We start from the raw sequence: 24,252 nt of genomic DNA, 5'->3' as shown, positions 1-24,252 counted from the left end.
AGGGTGTACTGTTATTTACTAATGTCCAATATGCTTACTTTACCTTACCATTTTTTTATGGCAAGATTCAGCAAAATAGAGTACTTTTTTACCTAATTAAAGTGCTTCAGAAGCAACCTTTGAAGAATTAATATAATTTTTGTGTGTTGTGAAGCACAATTTCCTGTATGTTCACTCAGAAGTAAGTCCTATTGTGATCAGTAAGCTTACTCGTAGGCAAGTGTGATGAACTGCAGCCTCAGTTACTTTAACTATTGGATGTGTTTTAGCATCTCATTGTAAGAAGCTTGGTTGGGTGGTGGTGGTGGAAGTTAAGAAGTGTTTTTACTATGTATTTCCAAACCACCTCTTAGCCAGAATGGAAGTGGCATTGTTGGATTATGACAAGTCTAGCAAGAAAGCCACCAGCTAGTCCACACTGCTTGTTACTGCTTTATTATCCCCCCCCCCCGCATACATACTGATTATCATACAGGGAAAAACAGTGCTTTTCGAAAGTAATCAAACCACAGACCAATGCTCTCATATTACTGAATTACAAATGGTACATTGTCGTTCCGTATATTTTATTTTGAAACACTGAAACTCAAAATCAATTATTGAAAGGTGACATTGGTTTTATGTTGGGAAATGTTTGTAAGAAACATAACAAACTGAAACATGTTGCTTGCATAAGTATTTAATCCCTGTGCTGTGGAAACTCCCAGTTTACACAGATGAAAGAAATTGCCCCATCGAGGACACAGTTACCTTACCATTGGCCTCCACCTGTGAACCATTAAAGTTGCTGTCACATTGCCAGGATAAAACCCCCACCGTTGAAGGATTATTGATCAGCCTGTGGATCTGAAGGAAAATGAAGACCGAAGAGCATTCTACAGAAGTGAGAGATCATGTAATACAAATGCATAGATTAGGAAAAGGGTACACAATAATATCCAAATGTTTGGATATCCCAGTGAGCACAGTTGGATCAATAATCAGGAAGTGGAAGCTGCATCACACCACCCAGGTACTGCCAAGAAAAGGCTGTCCCTCAGCGCGCAAACAAGAAGGAGACTTGTGAGAGAAGCCACAGAGAGGCCAACAGTCACTTTGAAGGAGCTACAGAGCTCAGTGGCTGGGAGTGAAGTAAGGGCACACCAGTCAACCATATCAAGAGCTCTGCATAACACTAGCCTGTATGGGAGGGTGGCAAGAAAGAAGCCGTTCCTCAAAAAGTACCATCTGAAAGCACGTCTGGAGTTTGCCAGAAAGCATGAGAGTGCTCCGGCTGTGATGTGGGAAAAGGTTTTGTGGTCAGATGAGACCAAGATAGAGCTTTTAGTCAAAACCTCAAAGCACTATGTGTGGTGCAAACCTAACACTGCCCATACCTCAAGACACACCATCCCTACAGTAAAGTGTGTTGGTGACAGCATCATGCTGTAGTGATGCTTCTCATTAGCAGGGACTGGGCGTCATTTTAAAATTAAAGGAAAATTGAACGGATGGAGCAAAATACAGGGAAATACTGCAAGAGAACTTGCTTCAGTCCACTAAAAAACTGAAGCTTGGGAGGAAATTCACTTTTCAGCAACATTGGAGTGGTTCAAGAACAAAAAGGTGACTGTCCTACAGTGGCCCAGTCAAAGTCCTGATCTCAATCCCATTGAGCCTCTGTGGTGCTCTTTGAAAAATGCAATGCAGAAGCAACATCCAACCAACCTGAATGACCTGGAGGGAATCTGCCAAGAAGAATGGGCCAAAAATCCCTCCAACACTGTACATACCTACCCCAAAAGACTTAAAGCTATTATTGCAGTGAAAGGTGGCTCTACCAAATATTAATGTGTGAGGGATTAATGTGCGGGGATTGAATATTTAGTTAATGTAAGTTTCAGTTTTTTATGTTTCTTACAACATTTCCCAACATAAAACCAATGTTCCCTTACAGTAATTCATTTTGAGTTTCAGTGTTTCAAAATAAAACATCATACAGAACGAAATTACAATGTACCATTTGTAATTCAGTAATATGAGAGCATTGGTCAAGTGTCTGATTACTTTAGCAAGGCACTGTATGTATCTTTTTGAGCACACTGGGTTGGCTCATGTTGTGCTTTTGTTGAATATGCCATGAAGTTTATTTATTTATTTATTATTTGATTTATATCCCGCCCTTCCTCCCAGCAGGAGCCCAGGGCGGCAAACAAAAGCACTAAAAACACTTTAAAACATCATAAAAACAGACTTCATAAAAACAGAAACCTCTTTAAAAACATTTTTTAAAAAAGCTCTGAAGACATCTTAAAAAAGAAAGAAAAAAAAGCTTGAAAGGGTTTAAAACACATATTAAAAAGCAATTCCAACACAGACGCAGACTGGGATAAGGTCTCAATTTAAAAGGCTTGTTGAAAGAGAAAGGTCTTCAATAGGCACCAAAAAGATAACAGAGATGGCGCCTGTCTAATATTTAAGGGGAGGGAATTCCACAGGGTAGGTGCCACCACACTAAAGGTCCGTTTCCTGTATTGTGTGGAATGGACCTCCTGGTAAGATGGTATCTGCAAGAGGCCCTCACCTGCAGAGCGCAGTGATCGACTGGGTATATAAGGGATAAGACGGTCTTTCAGGTATCCTGATCCCAAGCTGTATAGGGCTTTGTACACCAAAATTAACCTTGAACTTGGCCTGGTAGCAAATGGGCAGCCAGTGCAATTGTTTCATCAGGGGGGTGACATGTTGGCAATACCCTGCCCCAGTGAACAGTCTCACAGCTGCATTTTGTGCCAGCTGCAGCTTCTGGATCAACCTCAAGGGCAGCCCCACATAGAGTGCATTACAGTAATCCAGCCTGGAGGTTACCAGTGCATGGACAACAGTGGTCAGGCTATCCCGGTCCAGAAACGGCCACAGCTGTCTTACCAGCCAAAGCTGGTAAAAGGCATTCCTAGCCACTGAGGTCACCTGGGCCTTTAGTGACAAAGATGGATCCAGGAGCACCCCCAGACTACGGACCTGCTCTTTCAGAGGGAGTACGACCCCATCCAAAGCAGGCAACTGACCTATTATCTAAACTTGGGAACCACCAACCCACAGTGCCTCCATCTTGCTAGGATTCAGACTCACTTTATTGGCCCTCATCCAGCCCACCACAGAGTCCAGGCAGCGGTCCAGGGGTTGGACGGCCTCTCCCAATTCAGATGTTACAGAGTCGTCAGTGTACTGCTGACAACTCGCCCCAAATCTCCTGATGACCACCCCTAAGGGCTTCATATAGATGTTAAACAGCATGGAGGACAAGATGGTACCCTGCGGCACTCCACAGCACATCTTCCAGGGGGCCGAAAGACAATCACCCAATGCTATTCTCTGAAAATGACCTTGGAGATAGGATCAGAACCACTGTAAAACAGTGCCTCCAATACCCATCTCACCAAGTCGGCCCAGAAGGATACCATGGTTAATGGTATCAAAAGCTGCTGAGACATCAAGTAAGAGTAACAGGGTCACACTCCCCCTGTGCTTCTCCCGATAAAGGCCATCTATCAGGGCGACCAAGGCTGATTCAGTCCCATAACCAGGCCTGAACCCAGACTAGGATGGGTCAAGATAATCTTGCAATTGCTGCACCACAACCCTCTCCATCCCCTTCCCTAAAAAGGGTGCATTTGCGACCAGTCGGTAATTGTCGCAGACCAATGGGTCCAGGCTGGGCTTTTTCAGGAGTGGTCGGATCACTGCCTCATTCAGGGCAGCTGGAACCACTTCCACTTGTATGGAATTTCATATCTGTGTTTTGTTTAAAATATTTATGTTCTATCTCTCAATCTTAGCTCCCAAGTAAGTTTATAACAAAAAATTTTAATTCCTCGAAGAAATAAATGGGCTAACAATACCCTAAATAAATACAACAAAAAATTAAGGAATAATAAAAATAAAATGCCAGTAAAACAAATAAAAATAGCAGCAGAAACTATTATAAAAACAAACCTCTTTTTTAACACTGAGCAGGCCTTCCAATGAAGATCTTAACTGTTGCACACTTATATAGGACCAGATAATCCTTGAGGTACCTAGGTCTCAAGCTAATTTTGGTTTTATAGGTAGTGCCAGCACTTTGGATTGTACTTAGAAACAAATTAGAAGTTATTGAAGTTGATTAAGAACTGGCAAGATATGGTTGCTGATAACAGGAATCTTCATGCTGTATTCCGAATCGGTTTCAGCCTCATTACTTGTAAAGTTATGCATATTTATTTATTTAACCATTTATATATTGCTTAGTAGATCTCCTAGCAGTTTACAATCTAAAATATTCTTTAAAAATTCCAATAAAAGCAAGCATTAAGAATAAGCTACATTTAAAAAAAAATAGATGAAATAAAATCTTTAGTTTTTCTTTCATAGCTATTTTAAAATTATCAAATGTACTAAATACCAAATCCCCTATTTAGCTAAAGAACCACACTAATTTTGGAAATTACCTTTCCTGAAATGAAAAGCTTTTTTTAATCTTTGTTCCACCCCATGTGACTTTTGTTTAGCTGTCTTGAATAATCTTGGCCTTCTACAGACTTAGTTTCTGCTGATTTGTATCCATATTATCTGCCCCTACTTGTTCCTGTTCTTCCAGCAGCTTTAGCCAGCAACTCTTTCTCCTAGTGCCTTTTTGCTTGATGCCCTCCAGAAATTGTTGGACCACAACGCCCATCACCCCATACTGTTTCCTATCCTAAGTGTGATGGGAGTTGTAGTCCATCAACATCTGAAAGGCACCACATTTGCTTTCCCTGCTTCAGCTATAATTGGAGCCTTGGCATTTGACTCAGGCATTAATTACAGTTGGCCTTTACTTGGAAAGTCCCATTAAATCTAGTGGCGTTTACTTTTAACTAGACACGCATAGGATTGCATTGTTGTTCTCTTTACAATAGTTCTTTGTGCATGTCCTGTAGATCCCATCTAAAACTGTTAATTCAGAATTCAAGAAACCATATATAGGCTCGTGCATTTAAAAGTATTGCTAGATTGCAATTTGATCTTTACTGTAATCTGTAGAGAAAATGTTACAGGAAAATGATTTGCTTGTGAAAGACAATAAAATGCTTCCCCCCCCCCTCCATTGTTAGATTTGTCAGTGGAAGTCGTGATGGAACAGCACGGATCTGGATGTTCAAGAGAAGGGAATGGAAGAGCATTTTGTTAGATATGGCTACTCGTCCCGCAGGGTAAGTCATTTTTATGTTTTGACTGCGGATAATAATGATCTTAATAATATTTAGGTATAATAAATATAGAGGGACCACACTAGAACTGAGCTATGCACATTATCTGCAGGCAGAATGTCTCAGGTTCGATCCTGGCATCCCAGGATAGGAGTGAGTTGTTTTCATCCTTGCTGAGTTCCTTTGAGCCATCTGCAAATTTCAGCAAACAAGGGCCCACTTCTTTTGCGACAAGACCACAAAATACACAGAGAAGCAATGCAGGCAATCTTTAGTGTAGGTAGCAGTTTTTAGATTTTTTTTCCCTAGAAGTGGAAACAAACTGCTATCAGCTGTGATGGATACTGGAATAATTGAAGTGTGGTTATGGTCAAGCAGTGAAATCCATCTCACAACAGGTTTCTAGTATTTTCCAGGCCAAAGAATAGATAAACCTCTCAGAATGCTGGTGGCCATTTATTTATTTATTACATTTATATACTGCCTCATAGCCGAATCTCTCTGGACGGTTTACAGCAATTAATCACTGAAATATTTTGGTTCAGCAACAACTTAAGTAATTATGATTCATATCAATAAAAGTTCATAAAATTTTAAAAATAAAGGCCTGGAGATTACCAGTGTGTGGACAACAGTGGTCAGGCTATCCCGGTCCAGAAACAGCTGCAGCTGTCTCACCAGCCGAAGCTGGTAAAAGGCACTCCTAGCCACTGAGGTCACCTGGGCCTCTAGCGACAGATGGATCCAGGAGCACCCCCAGACTATGGACCTGCTCTTTCAGAGGGAGTACGACCCCATCCAAAGCAGGCAACTGACCAATTATCCGAACTCGGGAACCACCAAACCACAGTGCCTCCGTCTTGCTAGGATTCAGACTCAGTTTATTGGCCCTCATCCAGCCCACCACCGAGTCCAGGCAGCAGTCCAGGGCTTGCACGGCCTCTCCCGATTCAGATGTTACGGAGAAATAGAGCTGGGTATCATCACCATACTGCTGACACCTCGCCCCAAAGCTCCTGATGACTGCTCCCAAGGGCTTCATATAGATGTTAAACAGCATGGGGGACAAGATGGTACCCTGCGGCACCCCACAGCACATCTTCCAGGGGGCCGAAAGACAGTCACCCAATGCTATTCTCTGAGAGTGACCCTGGAGATAGGATCGGAACCACTGTAAAACAGTGCCTCCAATACCCATCTCACCAAGTCGGCCAAGAAGGATACCATGGTCAATGGTATCAAAAATCCGCTGAGAGATCAAGTAAGAATAACAGGGTTGCACTCCCCCTGTCCTTCTCCTGATAAAGGTCATCCATCAGGGTGACCAAGGCCGATTCAGTCCCATAACCAGGCCTGAACCCAGACTGGGATGGGTCAAGATAATCTGCGCCACAACCCTCTCTATCACCTTCCCTAAAAAGGGGGTATTTGCAACCGGTCGGTAGTTGTCACAAACCAATGGGTCCAGGCTGGGCTTTTTCAGGAGTGGTCGAATCACCGCCTCTTTCAAGGCAGCTGTAACAACTACTCTTGCAATGATGCGTTAACCACACCCTGGATCAACTCGGCCAGGCCCCCTCGGTAAGCTTTAATAAGCCAAGAAGGGCAAGGGTCGAGAAGATACGTTGCTGGCCGCATCATCGCAAGCAACTCATCCATGTCATCAGGCCGCATCAACTGAAACCGTTCCCAAGAAATTGCAGCAGACATTGCACTGGACACCTCATTGGGGACTACAGTATATGTAGATGGGGCATCAAGACTGCTACAGAGGCGAGCAACTTTACCCTCAAAGTGCCTTGCAAACAATTCACAGTGGGCCTCCGAAGAGTCTAAGACTCCATTTCCTGGAGTTGATGTCAACAGACCCCTGACAATACGGAAAAGCTCCACCAGACGGGTACTTGAGGATGCGATGGAGGCAGAGAAGTGGGCCTTCTTCGCCGCCCTCACCGCCACACAGTAGGCACGGTTATGATGTTTTACTTGTGCCCTCACAGCTTCACAGCACGTCTTTCGCCACTTGTGCTCTAGCCGTTGTCCAACCTGTTTCATTGCCCTTAGCTCACTGGTGTACCAAGGTGCAAGCCGGGCTCCACAGTGCCGGAGAGGGTGCTCTGGGCCAACTGTGTCAAGAGCCCGACGTGCCTCGCTGTTCCACAGTGGGACAAGGGCTTCAACAGGGTCACCTGTTCTATTTACTGGGAACTCCCCCAGGGCATTCAGGAATCCAGTGGATTCCATTAGTCTCTGGGGGCGGACCATCTTAATCTGTCCACCCCCCCTGCAGGGAAGGATCGGAGCCATAAGTCTAAACTTCACCAGGAAGTGATCTGACCATGACAGTGAGGTGACATCCACTCCCCTATCTCCTGACCACCCGTTCCTTCATCTGGAGCAAAAACCAAATCAAGAGTGTGCCCTGCCCTATGAGTTGGGCCAGTAACAACTTGAGACAGCCCCATGGTTGTCATGGAGGCCATGAAGTCCCGAGCCGGAACAGTAGAGGCAGCCTCTGCATGGACATTGAAATCACCCTGGGCTGCTCCAATGCCACGGCCAAGACGACCTCCACCAGCTTGGTCAGAGGAGCTGCCGGGCAGCAGGGTGGATGGTACACCAGCAGCAACCCTAGTTTGCTATGTCCTTGCCCAACCCATGTGCAGGCCCTCACAGCCAGCTCCAAGACAGAGTGGTTTCCTGGTGACAGAGATGGAAGTTCTGTAGAGCACAGCAACTCCTCTCCCCCTTTCCCTGCAGCCTGTGCTGGTGCTGCAGCGAGTATCCAGGTGGGCAAAGTTGGGTTAGATCAACTCCTCCCAGCTCACCCACCCAGGTCTCGGTAATGCAGACCAAATCGGCACCTTCATCCACAATCAAGTCATGGATGAGAGTGGTGTTATTATGTACCGATCTGGTGTTGAACAACAACACACACAGGCCAGTGGGCACAGCAGATGAGCAACGAGGAACCCATCCATGAGAGGAGTGGCAGCAAAGAACAAGGTACAGGTAGCCTTGCCTTCGCCTTCTATGGTAATTCACCACCTCCCCATGGCTATATTTCCCTCTGCCCGTAATCACTGAAATTGGGGTGGCATCACCCACGTTCTTCCATGCTAAGACGACTCCTAAATACCTAATATGGGCCCAACACGAGCCCACCAACAAAGCCTGCCAGAGCGAATTATCCCAGTAGGCCTCAGCGAGGATTGGGAACAGTCACACACATTCAAACTTACACAGGGCCCATCTACTCCCCCTCTGTCTCACACCCAGGGAGGGCCAGCCTTCTGCCAGTTACAGACTCTCATTCTGAAGGCATCTGGCGACTTTCTCCTACCATTCAGTTCACTGCACAGGCTCCCACTCTGTGCAGGAACTACAGATGCTCCACACGCCCTCCCCACCACCAATCTCCTGTAGACTGGTTTAACAGAAAACAAATTAAGAAATACAAAACAAGAACAAGTAATAGAAGGGGGGTAGTGCCCTCGCCCTCGGGACTCCCTAAGGGGCTCCCCAAGGGCAGCTGGGCTTTTATGCCTCGTGGCCCAGCCAGCAGCTGTTGCAAGGGGTTGCAAGATTAACTGCAGCCTCTCTCTGGAGCAGGGGCCAGGCAGGGGGTCCCAGTCCTTGCAGCACTTACCAGGGACTTTAGCTGTCTGGACAGACAGCAGCCCAAAGGAGCTAGTAGCCAGTACCCAGATGCCAGATACTCGCTGCCAGGGCAGGTCTTCTTCAGTCCCCTCGTGCTGCAGCTGTTCTAGTATTCAGAAGGCAAATAGCTGTTGATCTCTGAGTAAAAGAGGTCTGATAGGAAAATGGTATCCACTCCTTTTAAAACAGGAAAAACAAGGCTTGATTTTCAACATAAATGCGGGGGGTGGGGGACTACAGAAATGAACCTATTTTAGGGGAAAGGGAATGCTGGCTTTGGAACAGTGTGGTTAAGAATAAATTAGTATAACATTGAAATAAAGTTATAAATCGCAGTTCCATTGGTAACTAACTTGAAGTTAGAAATGAATATTCTTTCACATAGCTGTCTTGGGTGGTTAAATGCCTGATGCCTATCAGTTTGGAAGCAAAACGAGCTCAACCAAAAATAAGGGAGTGGCTTCTACAGACTTTCTAGGTTTATAGAAGTACAGAAGTTTATAAAAACACAAAACAAACATAAAACCCAAAGGCTGTCTGACAGGAATAGTGGACTTTCAGACAACAGGTGACAACTGAGCCTGTAGAGAGGGAGGGGAAAGTCTGTCAGTTAAGTATGCGGGTAAAATACTTGAGGCATGGGAATACTTAGAGGAGTATGTTAGAAACAAAAAATGCAGTTCCTAAAAAACCCACAAAATCATCAAACCCAGCTTAAAGAAGTGCATCTCACTGCAGCACGGTGAAGGAGGTTGCAAACGCTCTTTCATGTAGTGGATCTCCTATTTCTGCCCTTCCTGACTCTCCACTCAAACAGGCCTATAATATCTTAACTTATTTACTGAACTAACAAACTCACTGTATTGGGTAGTATGGTAAGGCAATTAAGAATGGGGTGAAAAATAAGGTCTTAAACCAAGGTTAAATCAACAACAAATGTAGATTTTACCAAAAGCCACAATTAAATTGTTACTATGATACTTGTAGAGGAAAAAAGAATTAAAAAGTTTTATCAGTTAATCCTGAGCAATTAGGATATGGAACTAACATAGAGAAAAATCTAGATCTAAAAACAGAATACGACAGAGCTGAACACTTTCATTCTTTCATAAGGCTATTTGAAGGTGGTTGTGAGAAAAAGTTATTGAATTAGTGATACATTCGTTAGCCTCAGATAGGAACAGATGTGTATTGCTGCTGCTTAGAAATGAGGGCTGCACACATGCTAGAATGGAGGGGGTATGAATAAATGCTCTATTGACTAAGGTAAATATAAAAGATACAGAAGGAACATTGCTGGATCAGTTAGTAGAATGTTGGATTTTATACATAACTGGTATCTCAATGATCATATTTGAAGAAAATTTGAAATCATACCTATCTTGCTTATAAAAATGCCTTTTGTTATGAAATTTTGCATATTTATTATTTTTAAAAGTTTGACTTTATTGGGTAGTGCATCTCCTTCTGTTATCTGATGCTTGTAAGAAATACATTCTGACAACTTTCAAGTTGATCCCATCTGTAAAAATAATCTTTGTGCTTAGAGAAGCATTCCTGAAACTCCTTTGCAGTTTTTGAATAAGGTCCGTATGTAATTTTTCTAATTAATTGTAGTCAGATTCTGCAAGGAGTAGAAGACAAAATCACAAAACTGAAAGTTACTATGGTGGCTTGGGACCGTCATGACAACTCTGTTATTACTGCAGTTAATAACATGACTTTGAAAGTCTGGAACTCCTTCACTGGGCAGCTTATTCACATCCTTATGGTAAGGAAAATAATAATAATAATAAATTTTATTTCTAAGTCGCCTATCTGGCCGTATGAAACGGCCACTCTAGGCGACGTACAAAAGAATAAAATAACATATAAATACAAATGAACAGCAATCCTCTTTGCATATTCTACCAATGGTAATAGTTAAAGCATTCCTATGTTTTCCTGTAGTATCCATAATTTTCAGTTATGAAAGAAGTCTTTTATTTTATTTTAGGTAGTTTAAAATATTGAACATAGGTTATTTATAATACAAGATAGGAGATTAATTGGGGGTAGACAGTGGAAGGGTTGGAAATGTTTGAAGTTACAGTGAGCTGGTTTGCATGTGATATTAAGCTATGGTTTAGTGCTATGTGGACGAGTTTCAGTGAGTGCACCTCTGTTTCTTTCACTTGCTGCATGGCCAGGAAAAGAACTTCTGAGATTACTTTCGGTTTCAAATCTCAGTGTAATATGTGCAACCTAGGAATCCTGGTTTAAAACAAACTGCCTAGTTGTTAAACAAGCCCAGCTTTATAATATGGTTTGAAATTGGCTTGTTTAACAACTAACAATTGTTTACTTTAAACCAGTGTTCCTGGCTTTTACATAACACTAAATGCAGATGCTCTGAAACTGGAAGTAATCTCAGCAGGGCTATGATGGAAATGTCATAGTATGGGATTTGGCAATGGGAGTAAAAATCTAGAAGCTTGCTTTGCCATTAATAATCAAATAAAATTTGAGATAATTATGTGGTGTATATATCTGCATACATAATACAGATGTGTAAATACTGGTATGCTTGTAGTACAGGAGGAGGAGTGTGAACTGGCCACTTCATTTGGGCTCGCTAAAGTTCATCCACATAACGCTAAATCATGCTTTACCATTACATGTGAACCAGTCCAACATCTTCTAGAAAAACACCGGATCTGTTTTTTTCATTCATAATGTACATAAAGTGTTTTTTTTGCTGAATTGCACATTTCTGTGTGTTTGCATGTAGTAGAACCAAGGACCTACCTACAGTTAAAATGTATTATACATGCTGGTATTATTTTGCAAAGTGACTTGCATATTGGAGGTAAAGTCAAAGATCCAAAGAAAGGATATGTGTGCATTGAAGGAAGCTATGTCTATAGCTAGAAGCTTGTTGAATTTACTGTAGCAGTTCCAACAGCCACAGAAAAAAGTCACTTGTTAAATTGAACAATATTTTGTCTGATAACAAGAACAGCAAACAAATCTAGCTTGGTTTTCTCCAGTAATGCTTTTTCCCTTCTTTGGTTCCTTACTCTTGTAATGTTGCCACATGTTGAGTTAACTATTTTCTGGTCTTTTTAAAAAAATATTTCAGGGTCACGAGGATGAGGTATTTGTACTTGAGAGTCACCCTTTTGATCCTAGAGTTCTCTTCTCTGCTGGCCATGATGGAAATGTCATCGTATGGGATTTGGCAAAGGGAGTAAAAATCCGGTCTTACTTCAACATGGTAAATAATTTGGTTATTTCTATTAAAAAGGGATGCTATAGAAGCTTGCTTTGCCTTTAATAATTGAATACAATTTGAGAGAACTCTGTGGTGTATATATCTGTCTATATGATATAGATGAATAAATACTAGTATGCTGATAGGTAAAAATTTTTTATAGCCATAAATAGTGATTTATAAAATAATTTTTACTTAGTCAACTGAATCCCGAGACCAAGAATATGGTGTATAACTTGCTTATTTATTATGTACAGCTTTGTTTGAAAGTGATGTGATAGCCCATCATTAGACTGCTCAAATCTGTCCAATAGCCTGGATCAGATTTGGACAAGCTTTTAAGTCATTGAGAAATACCTTAAAAATAACTGAAAAAATTAAATTAAACTTGTGTTATAGAAAGTGGATAAAAAACAGTAGCTGCAAGTGATGTTAATTGAGTTTAGGACCATACCAGTCTTCATTTTAACCTGTATTGGTGGTGATGATTGCATATAACAGCACAACTGTGCAGATGGATGTTGGGGACATAATGTAATATCTTGATTATTAAGCAGGGATTAAGCCCCAGTTTCCCAGTTCAGATGTAATGGGATAATTGTGATTTCCCCCCCATGATATTGGAGCCAAAGTCAGGCGTGTAAACAGAGGAGGCAGCACATAGACATATGGCTTGTTCTTGAGCCAATAACCCACAACTTATCTTCCTGAGATCATTATATTAACTGGGCCTCTGACTAACCTTGCTACTAGAAATAAAGTTGCATGAATATGTTGAAATGAGTTGGTCTTGTCATACCAGACTAACAAATAAGCTCACTAGTTCAATAAGCCAGGGTACTAATGATCTTTTTGGTCATGCCCACTTGCTCTTCCTTTCATGGTGCATCTGACCAGTTTCCTATTTAGTCCAAACTGGGAAATGGAATACTAGCATTGGAACAAGGCCAACATAAGCCAACTTCATGGTTTAAGATCCTGGCTTGTTCTGAAACTGGTAATCATAGTTTCCCAGTTCAAATAAAACAAGAAACTATGTTAATTAGATATTTCCTGGTTGAATTATTGCTCATGTGAAGGGCTATGTGCATGGACAAAAGGCTCATTGATATCTCAGCTTATTCAGCAGAGGTATGACCATCTGAATGTGGCTGGGGTCTACTTGCCAGGAGCGCTTTTTACTTGCCAATAGCCATTTAGAAGCTTGTTCTATGAAGGAATTGGGACTACTTTGTTTATCCCTTGTAACAGTTGCTTATAAATTATTTGTATGCAGTTGCTGCTTTGAACATGACAATTAAAGGGAATTTTGCTCATGCTAATGTTCATTTTTAAACTCTGTGGTGAAATCCAACTTTTAAAGAGCGTTTGAGATTTATTGAAATGTTATAATTGAATTCTTTTTGCCTAGACTCTCTTTGGATAGTATGATACTATCTACTAATTCAGAGCAAATGGGTTCTTGTAAACTGTAAATCAAGCAGAGATTAAGGTTTGTAATACTCGTGGTTATTCCCCATCTCATGCTCATTTAATAGATCCTTTGCATTTTTCAGTTGTTGTCTCTTGCTGAAGGTAGTACAATATAAAAGGAATAGATAAAAATGAATTGAGTAAAAGTCAATGAGTTGCATCTTGTGTTATTTTATCTTAGGGTGCTTCTGATAGTAGGTGTGGAATCGCACACCATTTTGCTGTAATTGTAGTAGACAGATATCCAACTTGTTGAAAAATCAATTCTTAATTTTAAAATTAAGTATTCCATATCTCTACTGCTTTTCAGTACTTCCAGCACACCTTTTCAACATCTTCAGTGCCATCTTAGATTGTGCTGTTACTTATATTGCACTTACTTGGTGTTAAGTCCTATTGAACTCAAGACTTACTTTCAAATAAACATGTATAGGATCCAACTTTAAATGTTGTGTTAAGGAGAAACTATTAACCTGGGTGGTCAGATGACTTTTCTAAGTGAAATATTTTTTCAATAAATGTGCAGACAAACTTGTAGTCTTATGGCACTGTACATAAGAATTGCACCTGATGTGAGATACAAGGGAAAGAAAAAAAATAAGTTTTTAATGTTTTTCCATAGGTGCCACATTGGATAATTTAAATGTATTCTAGAACAGAAACAGGCCTGTCATGAAATCTGCTTCAGGATACAAGTCACATAGACTTGGAACAATTCTACCTGGCTTGTGTTATTAAAAAAAATCTTCTAGGAAGTAGACTCTGTTGATTTCACTTCAATGAAACTCTTAAGAAAAGAGAATTAGACTTACAAGGTTGTATCCATCAGTCATTCTGCTAGCACAAGGACTTCTGCTTGCGCAGTGGAATGTTGCCCTCTCCTCCCCCTATGCACCTCCCCCAAATCTGTTCTGGGAGTTCCCCAGCCCTCTGAGAAGGGTATGCTGGAAGAGGAGAGGGAGGGGAAGCTCTGTTGTACAGGCAGAAGTGCCTGCATTAATGAGATACAACCTATAGCTTTTAGAAATACAGGATAATCGAAAGCAGAAGTCTGTTAATAACTTCTGCTCCTAATTTGATGGTATTCCTATTTCTTCCTTGCCTAACCATTTTAATATATTGGCTGTAGAATATTTTAAGAGTCCACATATCTCTTAAACATTTGTTTTTTAACTTGAACTTTCCAAAGTACTGTTTATTTCTTGAAATATCCTTCTAAATTAAAATAGCTGACAAGTTTTTGATCTTTGTTTCTTCATTGTAGTCTTCATTTTATGTCTAGTCCTGCACACTACTCCTCGTGTAATGAAAACATTTCTCTTACATTTCAGTGTAGATTGATTTGTGAAAGTGTGGATTATAAATTCTTTAATAAGTAAATAAATAGATTACTAATGTTCATATTAAGAAAAGAAGGCTCAAAAAGCGATTTACTTAGGAGGGGAAGTGTGTTTGTGTGTATGTTTAAAACATTCATATTTCATTTTTCGGTTTAGAATGTCCAAAGAAGCTTGGATTAACAACAAAAAATACCCAGTTGAAATAATAGAACATTAAAACAATAAACTCAAAAATAAAGCAGTAAATTCACTCAGTTAAAGGCCTTGGAGAATAACAGGTTTCAATCCTTATGTCTAAAGGACACCAGTGCTGGTGCCTCATAAACCGAAGTGGGGCACAATCACTAAAAATACCATAATCCCTGGATGTGATCTGCCAGCCAGTATAGAAACAGAGGAGGGCCTCCATAGCAGACCTTAATGTTCAGGCACATTCTCATTGGACACGCTCATCCTTTAGCAGGGCAGCAACCATGTTTGCTCACATCTGCTTTGTTTACATGTAAATTGGTGCATGTGTAACTTAACTTCAAAACAGGCATATAGGTGAGGGAGCTACACTTTCCCTTGCCGCAGGTTTCAAAGCATGGGCTGAAGACATTGATGCTGCACTAGCTGAAGCTAAGCAGGATTAGGTCTGGTTAGTGGCTGGATAGAAGATACTTGGGAACTCTTGTCTTTGCCATCTTGAGTTCCATGGTGGTGAAAGGCAAAATATGTATGTACTGGTAGGGGACAGAGGCCCACTGCTCGCTTCGCTTACCAACCCCCCATCCCCAAAACACATACATGCACATACCCTCAAATACAGAGACAACCCCAAACATATAGGCACACAACCCATGTGCACCCTCACACATGCACATGTACCCCCTGGCACCCCCAAACACATGCACCCCCTGGTGCCCCCAAACACATGCACCCCCTGGTGCCCCCAAACACATGCACCCCCTGGTGCCCCCAAACACATGCACCCCCTTGGCACCCCCAAACACATGCACCCCCTGGCACCCCCAAACACGCACATACCCCCGCCACCTCCAATCACACATAGATGCACACACACTTAGGCTCCCCCGAACAGACAAGAACTCTCTGTTTCACATACACACTCCCCCTCACCACCCCCCGCTCCCAGGTACCAACACTCCCCTCCCCAACCTGCTTGTTTCAACTGTTGGGCTGCTGCTGCTGCCGCTGCCGCCACCACCACCCTCTTACCTACCCAGGCCACAAGACTCCCACCCGCTGCAACATGAGCAGTCTCCTCTGGTGCCTCCATGGTCTCCTGGTGCCGCTGCCGCAGCATACACACCCGCCTCTACACTGTGGCTTGCGGGGTGTCCTCCTCCTCAGTCTCCTTTGCTGCCGTTGTGGCCTCCTCTGGCGGCAATGTGACCTCTTACAGTGTCGTTGCCATGGCCTGTGCAGCCTCCTCCAGCACTGCCTCCTTTGGTGCTGCTGTCGCGCCCTATGCAGCCTCCTCCAGCAACACAGCAGCTTCCTCCTCTGGTGCTGCTGCGGCCTCCTCTCTTGTTGCTGATACATCCAGCATGGCCTCCTCCAGCATCGCCACTGTGGCCAGCGCAGCCTCCTCTGGCGCTACCGCAGGGTAGCCTGCCTGCTCGCCCAGTGGTTTTTGCTGCCTCACTCAATCCCCAATGTCACGCCGCATGATGTCATGACAGCATGATGCCTTACATTTTGATTATACAGCAAGAAATAAATAAGTATTGCTGTTTGATATCAGGGTTGTGGACTGTGCAGAGATATAGTGAGGAGGGCAGGAAGGTTCAGCAAATTAAATTCTCACCAGATGCCTGCTTTATATACAAATGAGGTTGGCATGTGAACAAAAGTGGTTGCTAAAATTACATTTAGTTTGATTGTTAATTAGAATTAGGAGTAGTCCTGAATGGTGCACAGAGTCCAACCCCCTCTTCTTTTGATATGAAAGTCAAAAAATTGTGCCATAGTAGGGAAGCCTAATTTTCATGATCTACTAGGAAACACATTTTTTTTGTTAAATTGATTCCATTTTGTAACTTTTTTCCAGTGGAATCATGGAGAATATTCCTTGTTATAATCTGTTGTTTAACATGGTCTAGATTCCACTACACTATAAAAGCTAGTCACTCTTCTACCTGCTTGTAACCTTGTTACACATTTAATAGCAGACTGCCAGGGTTAGCTTGAGGGAAGTCATATACCACAAACAAAAAATATAATCTTAGGGGTTTTTTGTATTGCAACAAAGCCAAAGTAATTCAGTTCCTGCCTTTTCTTCCACAGCAGGTGTGAGAGTTCAAAAATTTTTATTTACTCATTTTTATTAATTTAGAGTATTTGTATTCCACTTTTCAGCTAAAAAAGCTCTCAGAGTGGCTTACATACAATCCGTTAAAACAAAATAGTCCCTGCCTGCCAGTTTATAATCTAAAAAACATGACGCACCAAGGAAAAAGGAACAGGTAGGGAAGAAGTAAAAAGCAAACCTCAGGCACCAGTTTTTAAATAGCAATTCTTATAATGACAAGCTAGCATAGAAATAGTGCAGGTTGGATTGCTAAAGATCATGAATTCTGTGGCTAGTACTTAAAGAAAGTTGTACATGTGCCCCAAGTGATTCTATAGCAAAGGTACTTGGATAGTGTTTGACTTCTGGCTGCGGCCCATCATATTGGATAAGGTGCTGCATAAAAAGACAGCTTTCAAGAGCAGATTTGATGAGGCGTATGGTACAGTAGTGGAAAGGTGGTTTTTTTTTTTTAAGTTCTAGTACACAAGTAAAAGTTCCTGTATGGCTTTGGATCCTCCTCTGTATGTTTCCTCTATGGACACTTAGATGTAGTCTCTTTGGGGAGCACAGAAGTAGATTGTAATATGAATCTATCATGCATATTTCTGATTAGTCAGAACAATTATGGCTCTCTTTTTCAAAATGATACATTTTCAAGAGAAAGCCTGAGTTGATACAAAATTAAAGTAGCTGTTTTCAGCAATCCCTCCTTTTCATTAACTCTTTTTAGGGTAGATTAATAATAATAAAATCTTCTCCAACTCCTTACCCGTGTTATTTAGAAATGAATTCCATTTGAAATAAATGGAATTTACTAATATGCCCATCTGGAAAGCCAGTGTGCTGTAGTGGTTAAGGTGCTGTACTACGACCTGGGAGACCAGGGTTCGAATTCTCACATAGCCATAAAGCTCACTGGGTGACCTTGGGCCAGTCACTCCCTCTCAGCCTCATGAAAACCCTATTCATAGGGTCGCCATAAGTCGGAATTGACTTGAAGGCAGTACATTTACATTTAATATGTCCATTACTATGATTTCTTGTTTCTTAATCTAGAATCACATCTAATTTTGTTGTAAAACTGTAGTAATCCAGAAATGATCTAGACTTTTGAATAGCATGGATTTACATTTTAACCTCTGGGTCTGCTACATTGTATACCCTAATTGAGATAACCTCTGTACCTTATTTTCTCAGTCAGAAATAGGACTATTTATCATTCCCTTACTTCAGGGCATGTAAGGTTCAGCTAGATCTATTTGTGGAAGGGAAGCCCAACTCCTTGCTTGCCTTGCCATAGTTAGGAGAAAGTGTTTTGTGCTTAAGTGCCACAGAAATTATTTTGCAACTGAGAAATATTGGTAGAGCACTCAGGGCATGAAAGTTCAGAGTGGTGATTGGTCACCTGTGCTTGATTGACAGGTTACAGGGAAAAACAAAAACCCATTTGTTCTGGATTAATGGAAGTGGAAAACTGAAAATGAGTATAAGGTAAATTCTTTAAAAAAATATTTGCAGTTCTTTAGATGAGTTGCAAGCAACCAAATTCAGTGTTTGGCTTGAAATGAATAAAGTATTAGTACAGCTGTCCTTACTGTAGTGGCAACATTTGGGTATGTGTTTTAAGTGCACAGAATTCATTGCAGTCTGCCAGGAGAGCCAAAAACTGATTTAGTGCACAGTCATGATATGAGACCACAGGGCAGCTATCAAATATTTTTGTTCATATGTGGTAAGCTATTTTTTCTTACAGCTTTTTATTATGACAGTTACATTAATAGCCTGATCCTAAACATGTTTACTCAAAAGTAAGTCCAAGTAAGTAGATCTCTAGGATTGCAGCTTACTCTCTGTACTGAAAATACAGTGGAGGAAAACATGTACCCTTCCTTAACTTAATAAAGAGAGTATAAACTTAGTTGAAGTGTAACCTTTATATCTTTTCTTAAAATGTCAGAAGGTAGAAAATATTAATTAAAGAGTGGTATATCTGACTGCTTCACAAGTGACCTGATAGAATTAAATGATGTGCTGAATGTAATTTTCATCTAACAGCATACTTCCTTTTTAAAATAGGTTTGTCATGGTCATGTGTTTGAGATAATATGACAACTTTTTAGTTTGTTAATTTTGTGTGCTGCTGTATTTCAGATTGAAGGGCAAGGACATGGGGCAGTGTTTGACTGCAAATGCTCTCCTGATGGCCAGCATTTTGCATGTACAGACTCGCATGGTCATCTTCTGATCTTTGGATTTGGCTCCAGTAGCAAATATGACAAGGTATTTTGCAGAAAACAATCTAAATTTGTTTAAATTGTACCTTTTGTACAAGACATATAACTTTAGCGGCTTTCCAGATCGACTCAAGTTTATATCCAGATTCTCCTGCATTTATATTCCAGCATCAATCTCAGCTTTTTCTATGTACCTAAAGAAGACAAGTGTTTTTGTGGCTTGTTACTGCTTTATGACAAAGTAATATAGTTACCGTTCATGACATTATTTTGCCAGGAATTCATACTGTTTTAATCATGATTTGAAAGATGTAGGGGCAGCCTATCAATTTTGTTTGTTGCATTCAGTGCTTCAGACCTGGAGTGATCTTTTCTATGACCCAGTTCACACGTAATGCTAAGCCAGGCCATGAACAAATGTGCAGGTTCCTGGACTCATGCTACCTGGAGCGAAGCCATAGTTTGGCTTAATGTTACATCTGAACCCAGGTTTATGGTTTGTCTTGCTCCAGACAAACAATCTGTAACCAAGATTTGTTTTGGGTTTATCACTTGATGTTTCTCTGGGGAAAAAAATCCCACAAGTCTGGATTTACATGTAATGCTAAGCCAAACCATGGTGTAACATAGTGTGGCAGCAGCAGTATTGGGGGAGGACCACTAGAACAATGATCTTTAGTTTGAGAACCTGCTTGTTTGCAGTAAGCCATTTTGGTTTAGCACTATATGTGAACTGAGCCTTTGTCCACTAGGAGGAAGCTTTTTGGGAAAGCTTCCTCCTTAATGAGATCTTTGGAGGAGGAATTCTTGCTTATTCCCTCTAGAGCAGAAATCTTCAACCATTTCAGACCCAGGACCCACCTTTAACTCAAACATGTATTTGGGAACCTATTCCTTAAATTTTTACCATCTGTTTGTATAGTGGTAGTGCTACTGTTGTGACCTACATTTGATCAGACCATGACCCAGTATTGGTTCCAAACCCACCAGTTGAAGACCTGTGCTTTAGAGGAGCTTCCTAGTCCTTCTTGTTTCTGGGTGAAAGTGATTAAATTTGCAGGGTGACTACCTTGTCTCTTTTCTACACTTTCATTAAACGCTGCAGGATCAATATGTTTGATTTCTGCAGCAGCTGCTTTTTGCAAAAGTGTGCTGGAGCCCTGAGTTCAGGCAACATTTTCCCTACCTGGGCATTTGGAGGCATTGCTTTGTTTTACCTCAGCGTCTGGACAACTTAAAGGGCCACTAGCAGGGAGAACAGAGAATTTCTTATCTGAATTTTCCTTCTTGTTCATCAGACAAAAAGCAGCTGGGGGGGAGGACGACTGTGGTGGCAGCTGTGCTTTTCCCAGCCTATAAATTCTTTTTTAACTAATCTGTTCTTTATTCACAAGAGAGGTCTCATTTATAAGTAAAAAAGCAGATTAACTTAATTTATACTAGTAACTTTTGCAGGCTTAGTAACAAGGATGTTAACATGCTATATTAGGTGTTATATAATAATGCTACAGGTTACCATAACTACTATTGCATATCAACATTTAACTTTTGATAAGCTGTGTTCTTGTTAGAAACAGCTCATTCAAATTTCACCAAAATTCAGCCTTGAGTATTTTCTTAAAGCCAAATGTATTACATGTATTTGAGCATCCAGTATAGAATAGTTATCAGTTAAAACACGGTAGTGCTTAAAAATGGTTTACATATTAACTAGATTAGTATCTTTTTATAGTGCAATCGTATGCATACTTAACCAGAAGCAAGTCCCATTGGGATGATTTCCTGGAGCAAAATTCCATTAACTGGATACTCCCGTGGGTGAAGAGGTAAAGCTTCTGGTGATTCTGCTTCCTCCTGCAGCCCCCCCCCCCCATGCAATCTGTAGGGAAGGGGAAATTGGCAAAAATCCCGATTGGATCTGAGTCATTACCACAAACAGAAAAGGCCTTTCCATTTGTGGAACAGCAGGCCTGATTTAACCTGCTGTTTTCAAGGGACATACCCCTTAACGCATTCAGGATTGCAGCCTTAGAAACTATTTTGTAAAATAACAGTAAAGCTGAAATATTATTTTATAACCATTGAACATTATGCACTTCATCCAATTCTGCCAAAAATAAATGATGGTTCCATTAAAAAAAAAAACTTTAAAGACACCCACCATGGAAAACCCTGCAACTATTTGTCTGAGATTTGGCAGGCTTTATTCATTCAGGATGGGCTATTATGTCTTCAAATTTAATCTATTTCTGTCAAAAGGTAAAGGAAATGCCACCATTTTTTACATTTTCCCATAAGAGTGAATTGGGAGTCATGAATCTTTGGGTTTCCTAAAGAAAGGTTCTAGTTGGACTTAAGGAACAAAACAGTTGGAGCCAAATTGGGCCATTTTCTGAATTGCTGAATTTTGGTCTAAACAGAAGATAGTGCTCAGTCCACACCCCTAGACAACTACTAGTGGAAAAAAAAATATTAGCAAATCTGTATCTAAAGTAGGGGTAGGGAATTGGATCTGGCTGGCAGGCTAGATTGTTTTCTCCCTAACCCCTCGTGGGCTACGTTTGATGGTTGGATGGAGCTGGCCACCTGTCAATCACCTGGCATCACAAAGATGTCAGATGACCTTTTTGCCTGCAGAGGTTTTGCGGAAGCCCCTTTCAAAGCACAATCTTGTGCAACACTTTGAAAGGGGCTTCTGAAGAACTGCCAATCGGCTGATTATCCATCTTTAGAAGTCCCTTTCAAAGTATTATCTTGTGTGGCACTTTGCAGCCCTTTTGGCTGAGCCACATATCTACCTGCTCCATACGTGAAGTCACATTTGACATCAAGTGTAGGGCAGGTGGGCATGGCTTGGCTGAAATGGCCTTGTGAGCCAAATTGGAATGTCTGTGGGACTTATTAGATCTGCTGGAAAAAGGTTCCCAGTTACTGTAGTAAGTAATTGCTACTTCTTTACAAACCTGTTTTGCTTATTGGCAGTACAATGTCAGGATATGATACAGATCCCACCTCTTGAAAGAAATGTTAGATGTTTACCATGTGTATTTTTAATAATTTAATTTAGGTTTAATTTTAATAAAGTGAGACCGTGGACACAGTGGAGAGCATCTTGACTGTCTGGAAATAGAAGTCACTTTAGCAGTATTGATCTAGTTTTCGTCTAACTTGAATTTTGATTTATTTACAGATAGCAGACCAGATGTTCTTTCACAGTGATTATCGGCCTCTCATCCGTGATGCCAACAACTTTGTGCTGGATGAACAGACACAACAGGCACCACACCTCATGCCTCCCCCATTTTTGGTTGATGTTGATGGTAACCCTCATCCATCAAGATACCAGAGATTAGTTCCAGGACGTGAAAACTGCAGAGAGGAGCAACTTATTCCCCAGATGGGGGTAACTTCTTCAGGTATCCACAACTTCAGTTCTGTATGGGCCTTCAGGGTTCTCTTTGAGCATGCGGTATTTAAGTAGGTTTCCAAGAAAGACATCTTAGTACCTTTACTAGACTAGAATTCACAGGGTAGTGTGTATGTGGGAAAAGTCATGTCATAACAAGAACTGTTTTCCAGTATTACTTGTGTCCTCTTATTGATTGTTAATAAAGTGACAATTTCACATCTGTAACCTCCAACTAATTTTTATTCAAGTAAAAAAAACACTTGTTAACCTTCTAATACTAAATGCTTATCTAAAGAGTTCAGCTTTAAAATTTCCAGAAAGTGTTTGCTTGCAGGCATTCATGTGAAAACAATAAATGATAATTGATCTGTGCAGCCTGTAACTTGGTAGATTACTTGTAGTTGCACCTGGGAATGCACAATTACACATTTGGATCAGACAGAAAACTAAACTCGAAATTCTACATTTCATAGGACTGAACCAGGTTTTGAGTCAACAAGTTAGCCCTTTGGACAGCATGATACAGAGACTTCAGCAAGAGCAAGATCAGAGGCGCTCAGGAGAGGCTGGAACTAGCAATACCAACAGAGTTGGCAGGGGTAAAAGAAAACTTTATCTAAACAGCCAAAGAAGCAGAATCTGACTTGTATGCTTTCAATGTATCACATTTATGATAAATCAAGCATGATGATAATACCTTTAATCACTTTCCAATAGTAAAATACATGTGTCTTGTTTTCAAATCGAGGAACGTGATCAGTTAGCAACTATAACAGGAAAGCTACATAAGCTGCCTTTAGGCATTAAGATAAGGAGTGGAGTAAACACATGAGGACGGCATGCCACCCCCTCCATATGTGTTTACTTCAGTCCTTGTAAATGGCATACATTTTATAGATTACAAAGTAATTTATTGAATATAGTGGACTCATCGAGTGTATTATAACCCTGTTTAATTCAGATTGCCAAACTACTTAACGATATTTAGAAATTGTATTTTTTATCTATGAGTAATCATCTTGGTTGGGATCCTGAGTTGTACTTCTGCGAACAGAAGAGATACTCTGTTCATGGAAGGGATTCTGCAAAGGCTCCTGCAGCAGGAAAGGTGGTCATGGGAATGTGAATTTTGCTGATTCTCCCTACTGCCTTCAGTGCCACCTCCCACACTGTTCTGGAGGATTCCCCAACCCTTTGGAGGAGAATTTTGAGGGCACAGGGGAGCTGTGGGGAGAAGGGGAAATCTGTGAAAATCTGCCCCCCTTTCTGCCAGCAGTAACATACTGTGAGTGGATTTTACTCACAAGAATTAGGATCCAAGCCATTAATTTTTTGGTCTCACTTCTAATTGCATCAGATTTCCTCAAAGCAATC

General features: G+C 41.1%; 1 protein-coding gene across 5 annotated transcripts in view; it reads left to right on the top strand.

Annotated features, from left to right (window-relative positions):
- The window catches only part of PHIP (pleckstrin homology domain interacting protein), a 184,016-nt gene that overhangs the window by 49,533 nt on the left and 110,231 nt on the right, over nt 1–24,252 (top strand). For all 5 annotated transcript variants that reach the window (XM_061623183.1, XM_061623181.1, XM_061623180.1 and 2 more), the window contains exons 13-18: nt 5,115–5,213; nt 10,488–10,641; nt 11,992–12,126; nt 19,387–19,515; nt 22,660–22,885; nt 23,352–23,477. In XM_061623183.1, coding sequence (XP_061479167.1) covers nt 5,115–5,213; nt 10,488–10,641; nt 11,992–12,126; nt 19,387–19,515; nt 22,660–22,885; nt 23,352–23,477 — 869 coding nt within the window. The remainder of the gene's footprint in view (nt 1–5,114; nt 5,214–10,487; nt 10,642–11,991; nt 12,127–19,386; nt 19,516–22,659; nt 22,886–23,351; nt 23,478–24,252) is intronic.

Source organism: Rhineura floridana, chromosome 4 (assembly GCF_030035675.1).
Source record: "Rhineura floridana isolate rRhiFlo1 chromosome 4, rRhiFlo1.hap2, whole genome shotgun sequence".
Classification (NCBI taxonomy): Eukaryota; Metazoa; Chordata; class Lepidosauria; order Squamata; family Rhineuridae; genus Rhineura; species Rhineura floridana.
The sequence above is the reverse complement of the archived record's forward strand: the minus strand, read 5'-3'. Positions and strand labels throughout refer to the sequence as shown.